General features: G+C 49.5%; 1 protein-coding gene across 1 annotated transcript in view; it reads right to left on the bottom strand.

Moving 5' to 3' along the window:
* Window positions 1–20,080, bottom strand: part of SLC24A3 (solute carrier family 24 member 3) — a 435,205-nt gene that overhangs the window by 2,684 nt on the left and 412,441 nt on the right. Inside the window, exons 13-16 of the mRNA XM_055430518.2 lie at window positions 15,829–15,995; window positions 12,831–12,945; window positions 11,528–11,640; window positions 500–565 (exon numbers count right to left, since the gene is read on the bottom strand). Of these exons, the coding sequence (XP_055286493.2) occupies window positions 500–565; window positions 11,528–11,640; window positions 12,831–12,945; window positions 15,829–15,995 (461 nt within the window). The remainder of the gene's footprint in view (window positions 1–499; window positions 566–11,527; window positions 11,641–12,830; window positions 12,946–15,828; window positions 15,996–20,080) is intronic.

A 20,080-nucleotide genomic window follows, 5' to 3' on the forward strand; every position in this document is an offset into this window, starting at 1 on the left:
CCCACCAAAGGTGTCAACTGAGTTGGAATAGTACATTATGCAAGTAGATGGATGGCCAAGGCAGTGCAGTGGCATCAAAGTGCACTCACTGTCCAGCGAGTCTGTCCTCAGTCTTTGAGTGTTGGTCACATCCATGGATTTATGGAGATGTTGAGGAATCTGGAATAGTCAGTTAATTGGAATGTAACCTTCTGTAGCCTCATCTTGCAGAAAAAGTGGAATTCCCCCTATTGCTTTTGATAAATGTTTGTGTTTGACATGAGACAGGCTGTGCTTCTGAGAGGAGGCTGGCTCCTTTCAGAAAGGGAGGCTTTCTCATGGGTTGCCAGGATCCACTTGTGGAGGACACAGCCACGAGATGGGACAACCTCGAGGTTGACTGTCCCTATCCACCGGGAGGCCAAGCCCATCTGGTGTCCAAACAGACTCTGTAGCCAGAGAACCCAAGGGGCTGGGGGGATAGGTGGGGACTGGAGAGCGGAGAGGGCTGCAGACCCACCGTGACAAAGACAGAGGCCAGGAGCAAGCCCACGGAGTAGATCAACCCCCTGCTGTTCAGCCGAATCTGTAAGAGAGCATGACACAGAGTTAGGCTCCCAAAACATCTGCCAAGTGCGGGGCGGTGAATTCTAGTGAGGCCAAGACCCTCCTCCAGGATGGAGGGCAAATGGCAGCTCTGCAGTGGGAATGGCGCTTTCCTTGACACCCAGAGGGCACCCTGGCCTGGTCCAACCTCAGCCCCATCCCTGCCCCCTCCAGCAGCGGTGTTTGCTGACTGCCCCGTGGCCACTTGAATTCTCCCTCTGGCACGGCCTGATTCTTATTTCCTGGGGGACCTGACTTCCAGGGAGCTTCCAATTTCCCGACATACAAGTTTTAGGGTGAATTTAATAACGTGGGTCATGAGAGCAATATTTTGAAAAATATGACAAAACTTTTTAATCTCTTTTGCATTCAAATGTCTGTGACCTTCACCTGAAATTGATGGGAAGTGGTGAGTGAGGGTTGCTATTTTGAACAGGCAAAGAAGAGTTAACATTCAATTTCTGATATTTTGTTTTCCACAGTAACACAGTTGGGCTAACAGGCAGACTTTGAAGATTAAAAAAATACAAACAACAATTTCTGGAATTCTTAGGAGCCCTGTCCAGTGCAGCTTCCCATGAGGCACACAGAGTCTTAGTTCCCCGATCAGAACCTGTGCCTTCAGCAATAGAAGTGCAGAGTGTTAACCACTGGGTCACCAGGGAAGTTCAAGGGCAGTAAGTCTTACCCCCGTAAAAACTAGTTTCTTAGGGTCTTGCTAAGCCAGACAATCTCACCAACCATTCTCACCTCTGGATAAGACTTGGAGACTCAACTGGGCAGTGTGGACCTAAACCAGTATCCCCTGCTCCTGCCTCACAGACGCAAGGCCCAGGAAGTGCAAAGGCAGGCGGTCCCCATGGCGATGCCCTTCTGAGAGCAGGCAACGCACTTGAATTGTTCAGCCTTGACATTTAACGTTTTTATTTCTTGCCGTCAAAACTATGAATTTTCATCCTCCAATTTCCTCTTGGCAGTTGCTGGAGAGGAAGCAGGAGGCTGGCTGGTTCCTGAGTCAACAGGAATTTAGGCTCCATGGATGTGTCTTTTAGTGCAAACGCACACAGAGACTGCGTCACCGCCAATTTCCTGCGTGCATGTGGCTCATAAAACAACCCCCTGAATCCTACACCATTTGTTTAAGGACCTGACCCTCCAGCCTCAAAGACTCTGTCTTCCCCCACATTGCAGTTTAAAATCTCTGTATGTTTTGAGGTCAGCTCCACCCGACCAGCAAATTCTTTTAGGAAAAACAAGAAGCCCCTGGATTTTCACTAATTGGTTTATAACTCGGAACACATGTGGTTGTCACTTTGCATTTTCTAACTTGGGTGGTTTGAACACTTGCTTAGGCTTGGGTTCCAAATGGGACTTTACGTCCAGCTGGGACTTCACGCTATGTAACATCACAGGGTGGGGGGCTTTCCTTGAACAATGACATGAGGTCACAAAGTGAATGAGCCGACTGAAGAGAAGCACTGGAACACAGCTTTCTCCCCAGAGTGCGCACACACACGGGCTGCACTGAGTTCTTGCGGCAGCGCCAAGAGGTGTCCTGAGCTCCCTGTAAAGGTGAGACAGCGGAGGCTCCAGGAAGTGACGCCCTTAGCCCCAGGAAGACTCAGCTCACACTGTGTGTGTGTGTGTGTGTGTGTGTGTGTGTGTGTGTGTGTGTGTGTGTTGGGGGTTTCCCCACTGTGTGTGCATGTAAGACTCAGCTCACACTGTGTATATGTGTGTGTGTGTGTATATATATGTGTTGGGGGTTTCCCCACTGTGTGTGTGTAAGACTCAGCTCACACTGTGTGTGTGTGTGTGTGTGTTGGGGGTCTCTCCACTGTGTGTGCGTGTAAGACTCAGCTCACACTGTGTGTATGTGTGTGTGTGTGTGTGTGTGTGTGTGTGGTGGGGGTTTCCCCACAGTGTGTGTGTGTGTGTGTGTGTGTGTGTATGTGTGTAAGACTCAGCTCACACTGTGTGTATGTGTGTGTGTGTGTGGTGCGAGTTTCCCCACCCATCCAAGCAATTCTGCGACACCAGCTGGGTGTCCTTCATCTGACACTACCTATCTGGAGGCACCATCAGATCCCACAGGCTAGGGCTCAGCCCTGCAAGGCTGTATCCCCCACTCCTACTGGAGATGCAGGTACAAGTCCAGGTTGTCACCTGTGCTTCTGATGAGCAGGTTATGGATCTGAGGTTCACACAGAGGTTCCAAAAAGGACCCCCCTCCTTGGGTTCAGTTGGTTTGCTGGAGGGCTCACAGAGCTCAGAGAAACCCTTTCTTTACTATGTCACTGGGTTATTAAAACATGATGTGACTCAGATGGACGAGACGTGCAGGGCAAGGTGAGGAAAGGCTCAGGGTTCCAGGCCTCTTGGGGCCCACTCTCCATGCATCTCCACGTACTCCCAGAAGGTCTTTGAACCCTGTCATTTTGGGGCTTTTATGGAGGCCTTGTTACAGAGGCACAACTGATTAAATCTACAGCTGCTGCTGACTGAGGGACTTCTAGCCCCTCTTTCTGCCCCAGAGTTCACAGTATTGGGATGCAAAGTTCCAGCCCTCAAATCACAGGGTTTGTTCTCCTGCCAACCAGCTCCATCCTTAGGTGCTATCCTAAAGTCACCTCATTCACATAAAAAGATGATTCTGAGGCTTTTAGGAGCTCTGTGCTAGAAAAAAAGACCAAACATATATTTCTTACTACAAATTGCAGTATTACACAAGGCCATGGAGCTGGTAAGGGGTCATGTCTGCACTTAGAGTCAGGCTTCAGCCTGAAAATTCTAGACTCTTCGATGCACCTTGCAGGGCACAGGAGAAAAGTCAGGGCTTTCTCCACCTGCTAAGAACTCTCTAGGCTGGCATCTGGGCCCCTCTTACCATCTTGGTGGGGTCACCTGACTCCCTGGAGCCCATGCTGGCATCTGTGGTTTGTGTCTGAGGCTCCTTCTTGAGCCCTGGAAGAGCCACCACCCACCTCTGTGGTCACACCTGTCCACCCCCTACTGGGTTCCCCCCACACACCCAGAATAAAGTCCTCACCCCATCCTCATCTTCAGAATAGAGTGGTTTCGGGAAGGATCTAAAACTTCGATGAGACTGAATCTACTTCAGACCTTGGTGACCCAGGAAAGACCCTACCTCCCCCTGAATATCACCTCATTTTCCCAAAAATCTAAAGAGCAAGATTTACCTTAAGGGGATTGGGTGGTGTCATTGCAGCCCCTAGGACCTTGTTAGAACAGCCTTGAGGAGAACCATTCATTGCGAAGCCCCCAGATGATCCCCAGTTACCCCAATAGGACTGTGGGAGCAGCCTGTGGCCAGGCCCTGGCAATGGTTTCTGCATTTTCCTGGTTTCCATCGTGTCAGTCTTCCTGTCAAGGTCAAGTGCAAGCTGTCCACGTGGCCTCACTGAGAATGGAGTGGGGAAGGGCTCGTGCAGCTCTCCCAGAGTTGGGGCAGGGTTTGCAGAAAAAGAAAAACTGACCTGGCAACTGGAACAGAAACTGTATACCAGGAGATCGACTCAAGAATGTTTATCCTCGAGAACATTCTTCCTCGAGAAGGAAGACGTGGTAGCATTGAGAACTGACTGGTAGCTGCTGAGTTGGACACAGCTTTGCTCTTAGAGGGTGAGGGGGGATGACAACCCACCCCCACCATGTGACTGCAGAGGCAGTGGACATGGCTGGGTGGCTTCTTGGAGGAGGTGACAGCTGGCGGACAGCCAGCGTTAGAAGGAGGACCTTGGGAAGAGCCTTCCTCCATGCGGCCAGTCTTTCTGGAAACATTCACCTCATCCTTGCCCTTTCTGGCTGACCACCCCCCAGCCTCCTTCCCTGAATGGTTTTCTCACTACCTGACATTAGGGTATGGTCCTAGTTCTCTTCTCTGTTTACACTTACTCCCTGTATGAGCTTCAGGCTTAAAAACCCATAGCAACACTCTTGACTGTCAGAGGTCTTGCCTCTGAATTTATCTCACTGTCTGCCTGATGTCTCCACTAGAATGACCCTCAGACACATCACACCTTATCTGGTTCTAAGCACAACCCTGGATCCTGTCGCTTAAATATGCACTCCCACCTTGGCTCCCCTGGGGGCTCTCTCCCCCAGGTCACATATTCTGTTTTTCCTACAAGTGCTTCATAACTGGTCTGGCTGCCCTCTGTCTTGTATGGCTCCACGATGGTGTGATCACTCACCTAGAGCCAGACATACTGGAATGCGAGGTCAAGTGGGCCTTAGGAAGCATCACTATGAACAAAGCTAGTGGAAGTGATGGAATTCCAGTTGAGTTATTTCAAATCCTAAAAGATGATGCTGTAAAAGTGCTGTACTCAGTATGTCAGCAAATCTGGAAAACTCAGCAGTGGCCACGGGACTGGAAAAGGTCAGTTTTCATTCCAATCCCAAAGAAAGGCAATGCCAAAGAATGCTCAAACTACCGCACAATTGCACTCATCTCACATGCTAGCCAAGTAATGCTCAAAATCCTCCAAGCACGGCTTCAACAGTATGTGAACTGTGAACTTCCAGATGTTCAAGCTGGATTTAGAAAAGGCAGAGGAACCAGAGATCAAATTGCCAACATCTGTTGGATCATCAAAAAAGCGAGCAAGTTCCAGATGAACATCTATTTCTGCTTTATTGACTATGCCAAAGCTTTTGACTGTGTGGATCACAACAAACTGTGGAAAATTCTTCAAGAGATGGGAATACCAGACCGCCTGACCTGCCTCTTGAGAAATCTGTATGCAGGTCAAGAAGCAACAGTTAGAATTGGACATGGAACAGACTGGTTCCAAATTGGGAAAGGAGTACGTCAAGGCTGTTGGGAAAGGAGTACGTCAAGGCTGTATATTGTCACCCTGATTATTTAACTTATATGCAGAGTCCATCGTGAGAAATGTTGGACTGGAAGAAACACAAGCTGGAATGAAGATTGCTGGGAAAAATATCAATAACCACAGATATGCAGATGACACCACCCTTATGACAGAAAGTGAATAAGAATTAAAGAGCCTCTTGATGAAAGTGTAAGAGGAGAGTGAAAAAGTTGGCGTAAAGCTCAACATTCAGAAAATTAAGATCATAGCATCCGGTCCCATCACTTCATGGCAAATAGATGGGGAAACAGTGGAAACAGCGGCAGACTTTATTTTGGGGGGCTCCAAAATCACTGCAAATGGTGACTGCAGCCATGAAATTAAAAGACACTTGCTCCTTGGAAGAAAAGTTATGACCAACCTAGACAGCATATAAAAATCAGAGACATTACTTTACCAACAAAGATCTGTCTAGTCAAAGTTATGACTATTTTTCCAATAGTCATGTATGGATGTGAGAGTTAGACTATAAAGAAAGCTGAGCAGCAAAAAATGGATGCTTTTGAACTGTGGTGTTGGGGAAGACTCTTGAAAGTCCCTTGGACTGCAAGGAGATCCAACCAGTTCATCCTAAAGGAGATCAGTCCTGGGTGTTCATTGGAAGGACTGATGCTGAAGCTGAAACTCCAATACTGTGGCTACCTGATGTGAAGAACTGACTTATTTGAAAAGACCCTGATGCTGGGAAAGATTAAAGGCAGGAGGAGACGGGGAAGACTGAGGATGAGATCATTGGATGGCATCACCGACTCGATGGACATGAGTTTGAGCAAGCTCAGGGAGTTGGTGATGGACAGGGAAGCCTGGCGTGCTGCAGTCCATGGGGTTGCAAAGAGTCGGACATGACTGAGCGACTGAACTGAACTGAACTGACCCTTTCCCCACACTACAGCTAGAATTCTCTTCCTCAAAGGACAATCACACCACCCTCTTCCTTGTCCCCACGACCATGGCTCTCAGTGTCCTTGCCCACATGGCCTCGCTGGGCTCCAGTTCACTCCTGCCACTCATCCCTGTCCCTCCCACACCCCCCACCTACCCCCAGGCAGCAGAACTGTCCTTGGGTCCTTCAGTGCCTGGAACATTCTCGTGTCTTGGGTCTTCTACTGGCTGTTCTTTCTGATTAGAAAAAGCCTCTCAGTTTTACCTGCTTCGCTTCTGATAATCTCAGTTTCTCAGGGTAAGGGTCATTTCCTCACAAGCATCCAGGTGCCCTGGCCCCTGCCCACACAGCCACATGCTGCCCTGAATGCTGCATGGCCAGCTCTCAGGAGGGCAGGGGTCACACTGTGCGGTTATATTCTCCTGGAGGCTTGGGCTCCAGGAGCACAGGACAGTGTCTGTCTGGCTCACTGAGGCAGCCCCAGCGATGGCTACCAGCTCAGCACAGAGAAGGCAGTCAATTTGTGTCTGAGTAGAAGAACAGCGACCTGGACAGAGGGGTGGGGGGAGAACGCTTCCAATCACTTCTTTTTATCTCCATGGATTCTGGAATAAGGTGGACTCCTGCTTGGAAAGAAAGACAGACTCCCTTGCGGCCCCTGTTCGCTTCTTCTTAGGTTTCTTTGACGTTTCTAAGCCCCAGCTCAGAAATCTAGATTTTGCCCTAGCTGCCTGGAGCCTGCCTGGTGACTTTCTTAGTTTGGTGGGAGCAGGTGGGAGGGACTTAACACCAAAATGGAATAAGAAGTACTCATTTTCCAAACCGACTTTTAGAAATAGCTATTACTGGGGGCACTTAGGTAGCTAGCTGGCTTCTGAGCAAGACACAAGTACTGAGAAATGTCAAAATCTGTGCAACTGCCTTCCTTCCTTGCTGTCAGATGCCTGAACCTAATACTTTGCACAAAACAGCTGCTCAGTGGTAATTATCCAGTAATCATGACCTGGAAATCCATCTAGGCGAGATGGAAAAATGGCTTCAGAACCATAGCAGCTCGCTTGCGAGGGTGGGGAGGCCATTAAACCCACACAGGCTGCTGAGTACTGATGTCAGAGAGACAGGAAGATGTCATGGGGGTCACTGAAATGCTCACAGGTGGAGGCCCCTGACTGTCCTTTCAGAAGGAACATTCTCTCCTGGAAAAAGCTGGAGGCGGAGATGAGGGAAGACTAAACATTCAAGACCAATAAGCCTCTAAATTTGCTTTTCCATGAGCCTGAAATTAGCTTTCCAAGCAACTTCTGCATCCAGGCATGAAGTTACACATGGGTGCCCCTACAGTGTGGCTGGGTGTGGGGGGCTGGCCCAGAGGGCCCGATGGAAGCTGTAGCCAGACCAGGGCTTGGACAAATGGGTCACCCTCACGGAAGGATCCAGAGTGGTTCCTCTGACATGCAGATGGAAACTGAGGTAGACTCACCTCTTACTGTAGCTGCGGGCAGTGGCTGTTTGAGCTGCACCAGTGCCTGTGGGATTCTACTCTTAACTTTCTCTGGATGTCTGAGAATCACCACCATGATTGTAGATTATTTAACTGGGCTGAAATACAGCAACACTCTCAGGAGCTACTGATGTATGAGGAATGCTCATCCTTACAATTGAGGAAATAAAATGTATTCTCTATTTAAACAAGGTAAATGTCCTGCTGCATGGATGGCAAACGCCACGTGGACAAGGTCTCACACTCAGGCTCCAGCAGCAGGGAAACAGTGTGGGTAAACGACCGTCGGACAAAGTAGGGTCTTCACTTGTTCCAACCACATGTCAAGTGCTTGAATGTTTCATGGGACTAGTGGCTGACTGTATTCCGCATTCCATGGCTGGAACATTTTCATCACTGCAGAAAGTTCAACTGATCAGGCTCTGCTCCAGAGTTTTCCCTGATTAGAATTCTCTGGTTAAAGTTTCTCTAATTTTCTATGACTTGGAAGAAAAGCTATGACAAACCTAGACAGCGTATTAAAAAGCAGAGACATCACTTTGCTGACAAAGGTCCATATAGTCAAAGCTATGGTTTTTCCAGTAGTCATGTATGGATGTGAGAGCTGGCTCGGAAAGAAGGCTGAGTGCTGAAGAACTGATGCTTTTGAACCGTGATGTTGGAGAAGACTCTTGAGAGTCCCTTGGACTGCAAGGAGATCAAACCAGTCAATCCTAAAGGAAATCAACCCTGAGTATTCATTGGAAGGATTGATGCTGAAACTCTGGCCACCTGATGTGCAGAGCCGACTCACTGGAAAAGACCCTGCCACTGGGAAAGATTGAAGACAGGAGGAGAAGGGGACGACAGAGGACGAGATGGTTGGATGGCATCACTGACTTAAAGGGCATAAGCTCGAGCTAGCTCAGGGAGATGGTGAAGGACAGGGAGGCCTGGCGAGCTGCAGTCCACGGGGTCGTGAAGAGTCAGACATGACTGCGTGACTGAACAACAACAACAAATTGTCTATGAAGATCGTAAGCTGCTTTTATCATCAGAAAAAAGGTCTAAGAAAGGAGAGTTTAATGTGAGGACTGTTGGAAAAACCCAGGAGATTATTTTGGGAATGGCAAAACAGAATCAAGGTGACTGGTATCGAAAGGAAGTAGCGAGGCTTAAATGGAAAATGCTGTTCTCAGTTGAAGAACAGAGAAGGCTGTGTTGCCCAGAAGGCAGGCAGTCCACACGTGACCCAGGAAAAGGAGCTGAGAGGCTGGGTTAGAGGGAGTGGAGGGGGCAGCTTGGGATGGCAGAGAGACAGACCCTACAATAGCGGGGCACCTGTGGACCGTGGCTGCTCTACAGCCCCAGTAAGAGGTTATCCAGCAGGTCCCTCCTGTCTGGACTCCACTCTCAACCTGGCACCCCAGACCACAGGACTCATTCGTGTCTCCTCCCCTTCGTAGCCAGCTCCATGACCTGGAGCCCCCTTACATGTAGGTGGGAATATGTGATTTATGGGAAAGAATATGAAAAAGAAAATGCGTATAGTTGTATAATGGAATCACTTTGCTATACATCAAAAACTAACACAACACTGTAAATCAACTATAGTCCAATAAAATGAATTTTTAAAAAACCAATATGGGGAAAGATGAAAAAAAAATCAACTCACATACAAAAAACCATTACCCTTTAATGGAGAATTGGGTAAAGGGCATAAAGAGATAATTATCTGAAGGAAGAATCTAAAAGGCCAATCATGTGAAAAAGAATGCTTCGTCTCTCTGGTAATCAAATCTAGATAGACAAAAACACAGTTTAAAAAAAAAAAAAACTCATGGTGCTAAATCTCATAAAAGCCATCAAAAACATCATTTTGTAAATCTATGTATCTCATCAGTTTGAATGTCATCATTTTTGATTAACTGTCTAAGAGCACCCACATGTTCTGCCCTGCATGACATCTAGGCCACATGCCCCAGGCTTGCTCTGCTCCACTTACATGGGGCCCCTTCCTGTTCTCCAACAGGCTGAGTGCATGTCTGCCTCAGGGCCTTCACACAGCTGTTCCTTTTGCCTGGAATGCTTTTGCTCTGCCCTGCCCCAGTTTCTCCGGAGAAGGCAATGGCACCTAATTCCAGTACTCTTGCCTGGAAAATCCCATGGACAGAGGAGCTTGGTAGGCTGCCGTCCATGGGGTCGCGAAGAGTTGGTCACGACTGAGCGACTTCACTTTCACTTTTTACTTTCATGCATTGGAGAAGGAAATGGCAACCCACTCCAGTGTTCTTGCCTGGAGAATCCCAGGGACGGTGGAGCCTGGTGGGCTGACGTCTATGGGGTCTCACAGAGTCGGACACGACTGAAGTGCCTTAGCAGCAGCAGCCCCAGTTTCTCCATGATTGCCTCTTCTCTAGTTATTCAGACTTCAACTCACAGTCACCTCTTGTAAGGAGCTTTCCCAGAGCCCCCTCTGTCACCACCTCATCTCCCAGTTTCACAGACAGCAGAGAAGAGATCTCAGCTCCTTAGGACACATAATGCTTCCTTCCAATGTCTTGTGCTTATCTTAACTCTGTGGTGAAATCTTCCTGCCAACAGGAAGGAAGCATGAACCAAACACGTATGGCCTTTCTCACCATGTGCTTAGAAATTTCATCAATGGACACACTCTCCCTACTTGAAACAGCTGCGAGGGAAGCAACTTGGAAACAACCATCATCTGAAAAATAAGCCACGATAGTTTCTTTGGAAAACACACTTACCTACAACATATTACACAGACAGATTAAAGCATGCTCAATGACATGTTCAGGGAAGCACCAACCCTGGGTTGGGTATGAATACCGCAGAGGCATCATCTGTTTTTTCTCCCTGACACAGAGAGAAACCTCTAACTGCAGTTTCCCCTCCATCTCTGGACAGTGTCTGGGACAGGAGTGCCCCTCAGCAGAGGGGGAACACTTTGGAAGGCTGGGAAAGAGCACTGACATCTAGCTGGAACTCCCAAGTCCCCATCTGCAAATCCACCTGGAGTCAGAGTTGGCTTGGTCTTGAAAAAGAGCATGGGGCCATCGCTGCGGAGTATGACGGTCACCAGATCCCTGGCAGAGGTAGCGTCATGTACTTTGTGTCCCTTCCTTCAGGAATAAAATATTTTGCGTGCAAAACAAATCCACAGAGCAAGGGTTGGAGAAATAGGGCCTGTGGGCCAAACCTGGCTCCTCCGATGTTTTAGCAGAGCCCATGAGTGAAGAAGGGTTTTTACATTTTTCATTGGTTGAAAAGTTTTGAAAAGAATCATGATGTGTCACAACATGTGAAAGTCATATGAAATTCAAATTTCAGTTTCTATACATAAAGTTGGAGTGAAACAGCCACGTTTATTGACCCGCCATCACCTGTTGCTGCCTTCAGGCCAACATGGCAGAGCTGATGACAGCTGTGATGGAGACCATCTAGGCCACAGGGCCTAAAGTATTTACTATCTAACCCTTTCTCGAAGCTTATAACAGCTCCATCTGCTCTCAAGTCCTGAATGTCCCCACGTGGGCCTGACCTTGAGAAGACCTGGCCAGGAGAACTTGTTTCCTCTCAATGCAAGTGTTTCCACACCTCCTCTGCCCTGAGACATAGTCCCAGTGGCCGAGATCACCGGGAGCAGAAAATTCCACTTACGTAGGATCCGTAATCCACAGCCAGAGTCTGCAGTGCCCAGGGGAGACCGAGCCCGATGAGGATGTCAAAAACATTGCTCCCGATGGAGTTGGACACGGCCATGTCCCCCATACCTGTGAGGAAAAGAGGTCACTGGAGTGAGGAGGGTGGTCCCTGGGGCGTGCCCCAGCCCTTGAAGACTCTCTCCAGCCCCTGGTCTGACAGCCAGAGACCTGGCGGGCAGGTGGGCCAGGCCAGGTGCTCAGGTCTGTCCCGGACCATCCATCACTGTAGGATGATTCTGATTATAAAATAGTCATTGAATATGTATTTTCAATAAATAGAATGAAATACACATTCTATTGAACTACTGAGCTTTACTTCAGATATGATCATTGGTTAAATGTAATTCAAAAAACTAAATCTGGTTGCAAAAATTCTGAACCATTCTGTGGAAAGGAATAAACTCAACTGTCTATAAAGGGCTCGTGAGTTCACTGACCCTCACAGTTCAGTGTCATTACCCATCTGCTCCACGCCATATCCAAGTCTTCTTCTAAATAACTGAGCAACATAAAGGAAAATAATGTAACCAAGTAGCATTTTGTGAGGACGAGTGGAGAACACTGCCAAGGGTGGAAGCTACATACTGTTTGCTGAAAACCAATCTCCTCCCACACAAATCAGGTTCATAAACCAGAGTAGGTGCTGGGAGGTACACGGCCACCTGGGGGGCTTCCACCCAGGGGTGGGTAGACTGTAATCTTGGTTTTGAGGGCGGAAGGGTCTGTCACACACTGAAGAGTAACATTTGGCACTTAGGCTATGGGGTCCATCCTCTCTAAGCTCAGTTTCCTCATCCATGAAATGGGTATATGACTGTCCCTAATTCATAGAATTGTTAAATTAAGTAAGATCATGTGTCCAAATTGCTCTATTCAGTGTGGGGCTATCATCAGCAGATGTCAGTTATCACTGTATTTCTTACTATTTTTAATAATAGAAGCAATACAACCCTGGAGGGGACGAGGGGACACCCTAGTGTACTAAAGGGTATTTGGTATACCTACATAGGTATATGGTATATAGTATATATTATACCTAGTATATAGAAAGGGTCTCTGCCTTGCTCGAGGGTGGATCTTCTGGCTTGTTTCCCTGTTATTCTGATGCCAGGAAGCCTTCTGACCAGCCTGGCACTGAGGTGGCTGGCGCTCCTGCACAGCTGGGATGTGGTGCCCTGGTAACTACCATGCAAGCTCCCCCTACCGCCTAAGTAGGGAGGCCTGGCTTCCCTTCCCAGCCCTCCCCATGCGGGCCCCACCTTGTCTGGCCACAATGAGGCTGGCCATGCAGTCGGGCACACTGGTTCCAGCTGCCAGGAAGGTGATCCCCATGATGACGTCAGGAATCCCCAGCGTGTAGCCGATGATCGTGACCTGGGGGTGGGGGGCGGGGGGGGGGGAAGGGAGGCAGGAAGAGGTGGTGAGCGGAGGGTGGATGCCAGCCCTGCCTGCCAGTCGACCCTGTCACCAAAGCTGAAGAGTCTGCAATCTGGGTGGTCTTTCTAGGGGCAGCGTCTGTGTTCCATGTCAAAGACAGAGGGTCAGGAACATCTCAGGGAACAGAGAGGTGGAGCTACAGAGCCCATGCTTTCCAACCAAAGACTGGCCTTTTTCACACGTTCCTTGGGGTGAGGCAGGCGGCCTGAGAGAGGAGAAACAGAGTTGCTGGAAAAAGGCAACAGCGGGACAGTGTGAACTCAGGATATTCCTGGGGACCCAGAATGGATGGCTGCCCTGCTGTGCTAGGAAATCTGCTGTCCAAGTCTCAGGTCGGTTGCATGAAGAGACTTTACAAGAGTTGGGAGGGGGCTGAATAACATCACCCAGTCTAATAAGAAAAGCTGTCAGCTGCCAATTCCTTTCCTCCCTTCCTGGCAGCTTGGGAAAATCATCTCTGCCCACCTGACCCTCTGCTTCACGGTGGCTTACATCTGCCTAGAACTCAGGCACTTCTAGTGTAACTTACTTAACTCTCATTACAACCCCAGGGTATACCTACTGGTGTTATCTCCATACTCCGAGTGGCCTTGGGGCATCCAGGCCCGTGGGCATGGGCAGCACCTCTGTGTACACAGGGGGAGGGGTGAAGTCAACCCAGAGGCAGTACTTCTGTTCTGTAAGTGAGCTCATTCTGGCTCCCAGTTTTCAGATGGGCAAACCGGGAGTTCAGCAGTGGGTGAGACGGAGGGGCAGGTGGCACAAGTGAGTGAGTGGAAAGAGACCCATTCCAGGTACCCTGGCCTCAGGAGAGGACAACATGCAGGAGCTAACCATTAGGTCATTGTGGGATGCGCCCTCACTCACATTCTATACAATAGTAAGAAATGCAGATGGCATGTGGCCAGTATCCCGCTCCTGCCAGCTCCTCCAGGATCCCTGCATGGGAGTCTGGCCTCACTCCCTCCCCTCCAAAGGTTTGGGGGACCTTATTTAAATCTGCTAGGATGCCTGGCTTGGTCTCTTTCAAGCAGAGGCTGTGTGTCTCATTTCCACCCAGTGCTGGACTGGATTTACGCTGGCCTCGGGTTCTCTGCCTTCCATGCTCCAGGGAGGAAAGGGAGGCACAGAAACTCAGAGGTTTCTTGTGGTTGCTCTGGAGCCTCTTGTGCAGTGGAGCTGCAAGCATCCTGCTCACCTGTGTTTTTCTGTTCTCACCCTCAGTGGGGTCCCTGCACAAATTGGTTTGACTCCGTGGGGCTCGAGCTGGGAAGAGGACACGGCCCCCGCTGTCCCTGTGGTTACCACGGTTACAGCTGAGCCTAGAGTGCTGGGAAGCAATTCTCCAGGTGTCTGTCCCAGGTTTTGAGGGTTTCTCCTGGTCTCCCCTTACTCCTGGCCCTTTCTCAGGGCTTCTCCAAACTTCCCCCAGAGTGGAAGGAGGCAAACAGAAAGAGGGTGAGCCTAAGATTTGTCAGCTACTTTGCATGTTAGTGGACTTCAGAGAAAAACCACTGGACACCCAGAGGTCAGGGATACCATGCTATTCCCCAAAGTTGGCACCCAATGAAAAGGTCAAATAAGAATAGTAACGGACACAGCATGAGGGAGAAACCCCTGCCTATGAGATTTGGGTTGAAAAAATATATGTCCATGACGTTGAAGGCAAGGGATAATGATGAGTTAGTTGTGTCAGGTTTACACATTTGTTATTACCTCCAAAATAAGCTTTTCAGAACTTTTTTTAGCTCTTGAGTTTAATTCTCCAGTATTTATATTTCATCTCTGCTGCTGCTGCTAAGTCACTTCAGTCGTGTCTGACTCTGTGCGACCCCATAGACAGAAGTCCACCAGGCTCCCCCGTTCCTGGGATTCTCCAGGCAAGAACACTGGAGTGGGTTGTCATTTCCTTCTCCAATGTGTGAAAGTCAAAAGTGAAAGTGAAGTCGCTCAGTCGTTTCATCTCTACCTGATGCTAAAGCACAGTTAGATGTATATATGTCATGGTTTTTAATTTCTCCCCAATTCCAATTATAATGAATTAGGGCCACTCCCCAGTTAAAAATGAGCATTGTGCATGGGCAATGAGTGCACTCTGGGTTTCCGAGGATGACTTTAGGGCAGAAACGCTTTTGAGCGAAGGTCCCTCAATCAATGACAACTCTTGAATCATTGTTTCAGCTTCAGAAGGGCCCCTTGAGCTTTCACTTGGTTCAGTGACTTCATTTTCTGGTTGAAGAAACTGAGCTGAGAGGGGAGTGACTATGATGGATGGAGTGTCACTTCTCATGCCTCCCACCTTGTCTCCATGCTGGCTGCCTCTGACCCTGCGGGTCTTCCCACCAGAGCGAGTTGGGTGTATGTCCCCCACTCCACAGATACTTGGCAGATGGAGGCTGGGTGGAAATCTCAAGCCAAGGCCTCAGAAGGCCCCCATATTTGCCTTTACCCTCCTGCATTCCAGTGACCCACTGTGAGAAGACATTCCCCAGGTAGCCACTGGTCCAAAGAAAATGGGTAAACATAGAGCAGACGCGAACCCCACCTGCTGCCTGAATCAAAGACAACCACACTGGAGCTGAAAGCAGACTGCTTAGCTGGTGCCCGGTAAGACCAGTCATCCACAGTCTACCTGCCGACACATGAGCAGGAGGATAAGTTCTGATTCTAAGCCGCGGAATCTAGGGCTGGTTGTTACACAGTGTATGGCAGCAACAGCTGACTGATACAGTTACTGGGCTAAAACCTCTGCCTTGGCTCCCCTCTGGTTGAGAGTGTTTCTCTCTGAAGGAATCCAGCACCCTGGGGTCCTGGACTCACCATCCACACCATCATGTAGGAGAAGGCTGCGATCCACAGCGTGGACGAAGCGAAGGTCACCATAAACCACTTCTCCCAGCGGGGCTTGTTGCAGTTGGGGACGGTGAAGTACAAGACGAAGCTCAGGGGCCAGGTGAATGCCCACTTCACTGTTTCCAGTTTGCCAGCTGGGAAAACAACAAAGGCAAAACAAACAAACAAACAAATGAGTGAGGTGCGTTTTCCGGCACCATCCTCCGCATGAGTGTTCCCAGACATTAGCCTGACTGTGGCGCTCCTTACCACAAAGACTCGAGTGCCTTTCCGCCAGCAAGACCAGGAGGAATAGAAAGTGCCCACCTGCTGGCAGGCCTCCGAATGACAGGATGTGTCACTTCTGAGTAATACAGAGCTGGGGGGACGGTTTGGCAAATGGAGCCAGGTGGAAAAGGATGCAGAGGCTTCTCAGGATACAAATGGGGTGCGGGGAAGAGTGTGGGGTCGGGGTGGAGGCAAGGGAGGGGTGGTAAAGACCAAGAGCCCCGTTTCAGTCCTCCCCATGGACAGGCAGCTACATCTTCCCAGAGTCCAAGCGGGGGAGGGGGGGTGCCGCGCGGGGGTCAGCAGACACAGCGCCACCTAGTGGAATTTCTCAACATCGTCCTTCAACTTGAAATTTTGATGGATGATCTGAAAGCTCTCAAGGTTGCCAAAGCATTGCTTGAGTGTTTATATCCCAAGCTGCTATGGATTTGCAAATTCATAATTTCTTCCTGGCTTTATCTGCCTGCTGCTATGGAAAAGATGATGGATCTGTCAGTGATGACCTGTCCTACCATCTCAGATGCTGAGTGCCAGAGATGATGGTGACTATTTTACCACGAGTTCTTGTAGCTTCAGATTTGAAAAACCCATTAGCTCTCCTTTGGCCATGACTACCATCCTTCTTAGTGACTAAACGACAACAACAACAAACCATCCTGCATTAAGTACTAACTCACCTCTGAAAAGAAGTATCAACCAAGATCTGCAGAAAGGTCTCTGGTGCATCCTTTCTGGTCAACTTCCCACCCCCTACCACCATAGAGGAATTCTTTCTGTTCTCCAACTTCAAATAAATAAAACCATACAGTATTTTGTTTGTTTGTTTCTACATTCTTTTATTCAACATACTGCTTTCTGAGTTTCATCCATGGATTGGTATTTCATTCTTAATTGCTATGTAGTGTTCCAGCCTGTGAATACACTGCAGTGTGACTGCCTTCTCCTGTGTCTGGAATTTGGGCTGTTGCCAGTTTTTAGGTATTACAACCAAAGAGGCTGTGAGTTTTTCTGTGTGAATCTTTTTGTGGGCATGTTTTCATTTCTCTTGGGCAAAGACCCAGGAGTAGAAATGCTGAGTCACAGGGTGGGTGTTTTTTTTAAGTTTATGAGAAACTGCTGAAATGTTTTCTAAAAGGATTGTTCCAAATTGTATTCCCACCAGAATTGAGGTATTTTTAAAATTACATTGTGAAAAGTGATGACTAAAACGTTTAACACAATTTATAATGGTATACTAGCATCCAAAAATTGCAACCCACTCCAGTGTTCTTGCCTGGAGAATCCCAGGGACGGCGGAGCCTGGTGGGCTGCCATCTATGGGGTCGCACAGAGTCGGACACAACTGAAGCGATTTAGCAGCAGCAGCAGCATCCAGCACTTATTTCATACATCTTTTGTCAGTCTCCAAATATTTTCTTAAAACTGCAGTTAAGTTACACGACATCACTTTTGACTCCTGGTCTCCCTAGACTGCAAGGTGGTCTCTAGCGGGAGAGAGAGGGGACTTTCTTATCAGTCCCTATTCTGTCTGTTCTGTCTGAATCAAGTGCCTCAGTTATTTAAACTCCCTGAGTCTCAGTTTCCTCATCTGTGGAACGTCGACAGAGCAGCAGTCCATGGGGCCACAGTCAGACACAAGTGAAGTGACTTAGTACTCCCACATACAGACATAGAGATACATACATTATGCGTGTGTGCTGTGCTCAGTCACTTCAGTTGTGTCCGACTCTTTGCCACCCTATGGACTGTAGCCCGCCAGGCTCCTCTGTCTGTGGAATTCTCCAGGCAAGAATACTGGAGTGGGTAAGCCATTCCTTTCTCCAGGGGATCTTCCTGACCCAGGGATTGAACCTGGGTCTCTGGCATTGCAGGAGGATTCTTTACCACCTGAGCCACTGGGTAAGCCCATTATATAATATACAGCATATTAAATATATATAAATATTTGTGTATTAATATGCAACATATCAGGCCTTCCCAGGTGGCTCAGTGGTAAAGAATCCGCCTATTAATGCAGGAGATGTGGGTTTGATTCCTGGGTCGAGAAGATCTCCCGAGGAGGGAATGGCAACCCACTCCAGTATTCTTGTCTGGAGAGTCCCATGGACAGAGAAGCCTGGTGGGCTATAGTTCATGGGTATATGAAAAGAGGTGAACATGACTAAGGATGCACACACAGATGCAGCATATTAAATATATACAGTATATAGAAAGCATGTTACATGCATGCATCAATCATACATGTGCACATGGTATATATGTGCACACACCTATATTCATGTACACACATGTATGTACGCATGTCCTATACTCCTCTACTTGTATACTCCCACACAATTACTTGCTTGTTAATGATACACACTCCAGTTAAGCCTTAGTGGCAGAAACATGCAAATCCAGGTCCCTGCAAGATTCCCGTTGGAGGGAAACAGATCTTTACCCAGTGGCCAAAGTATCTTGGCCTGAGAGGACCCTCGAGTGCCCTCGGCTGGCCTGAGGGCCTCTGCTCCCTCACTGCTGCGAGGAGGCAGCCCTGCCCAGGGGAGGCCCTGGCTGGACACTCAGCCCCCAGTCCCGGCCTTGAATGGTGTTTCTCAGCAGCTGGTGGAGCAAAACAGGGGCCCACACTCAGGCAAGCCCATCCTCACTTCAGAGGCAGAGCCAGGTGCTGACCTTGCTCCCAGGCATGGCAGAGGAACCCTGAAGATGGCTGGGGGACCCCAGGCCTCAAGCCCGTGCCGCCCAGCAGTGGCCCACGGACCAGCAGCATCGGCATCACCTGGGGCCCCACCTGGATCACCCAAGTCAGAGCCCACCCTTGGTCAAGGATGCCCACATGGGAGGGGCTGGTGAGGGAGGACTCAGTACCCCACTGACTGTCTCAGCAGCTCAGGGCACTGGGGTGAAGCCGAGACCCCCAGGGGTGGCAGGACCACACACAGCATCTGTTCTCTTGGGCCTGTGCTTCCAAAGGATGGAGGAGCCTGACGTGGGTGCCTGAGCCCACACCTGCAGCCATGCCTCCTAACGCGTGGGGAGACCCTACAGACTCCGCATGTGCACCCTAATCCTGGGGTGAGGGTGGGGAGCAGGAGTTCAGGATACCCCGAAACCTCACACTTAGGCCTGGATGTACTGCGGCAAGGTGAGAAACAGGGAGCTCGTGACCTGGAGGGGGCCCTTCTGTCCCGCTGAGTGATGTGCTCTCACACCTGTGTCTCTGATGTCTTCCTGGAGGAGTGTGTGTGGGATCCTGGGCCCTGGGGCCAACACAGCACCCAGCCACTTACAAACTCCTTCATCCGGGACGACGTCAGCCAAGTGAGAGCTCCTGAGGTGAGGTTATGGTGCTGGCGGTGAGCTCTGCAAACAAGGGCTGGGCAGGGGGTGGAATTCCAGACACGGCCCCCAAGGTCTGTGCCCCGATTTTCAGAGCCTGTGGGGAGGATGAACCACCAGCCCTGACTGTGCTACGCTGTGAAGCAGAGCTGACCTCCAGACAGGCAGGTCATCACTGGAGCCCTTGGAAGCAGAAGAGGAGGCTAGAGCCATGAGCGGAGTGGGGAGAACCAGACACAACACACACTGTTGGTTTGAAATGAGACGCCATGGGACGAAGAAGATGGGGGCTGTAGGGCGGGGAGCGGCCCCAGCTGACAGCCACGAGGAACCACTGGGAACCGCCCTGCCAGGACCCTGAGTGTGCCGGGGCCTCTGGGGAGGACCGCAGCCCCCTCCTCACTGCCCCGTGAGCCTCGGAACCCCCAGCCAGGCTGTGCCAGACTCTGACCCCCAGAGCCTGAGCTAGCCAACGAGTTTAAGCTGCAAGGCTTGTGCTCATTTGTTACAAAGCAAGGGAAAATGAGCATGAAGCCTTACGAGGGAAAAGTGGGGGACTGGTCATTCCATCCTTAACATGTTTTTGTCCTGGTCGATAGGAAGGTTGACA

The sequence above is a fragment of the Moschus berezovskii genome, chromosome 15 (assembly GCF_049115385.1).
Source record: "Moschus berezovskii isolate FMDL1 chromosome 15, NW_MosBer_1.0, whole genome shotgun sequence".
NCBI classification, from domain to species: Eukaryota; Metazoa; Chordata; class Mammalia; order Artiodactyla; family Moschidae; genus Moschus; species Moschus berezovskii.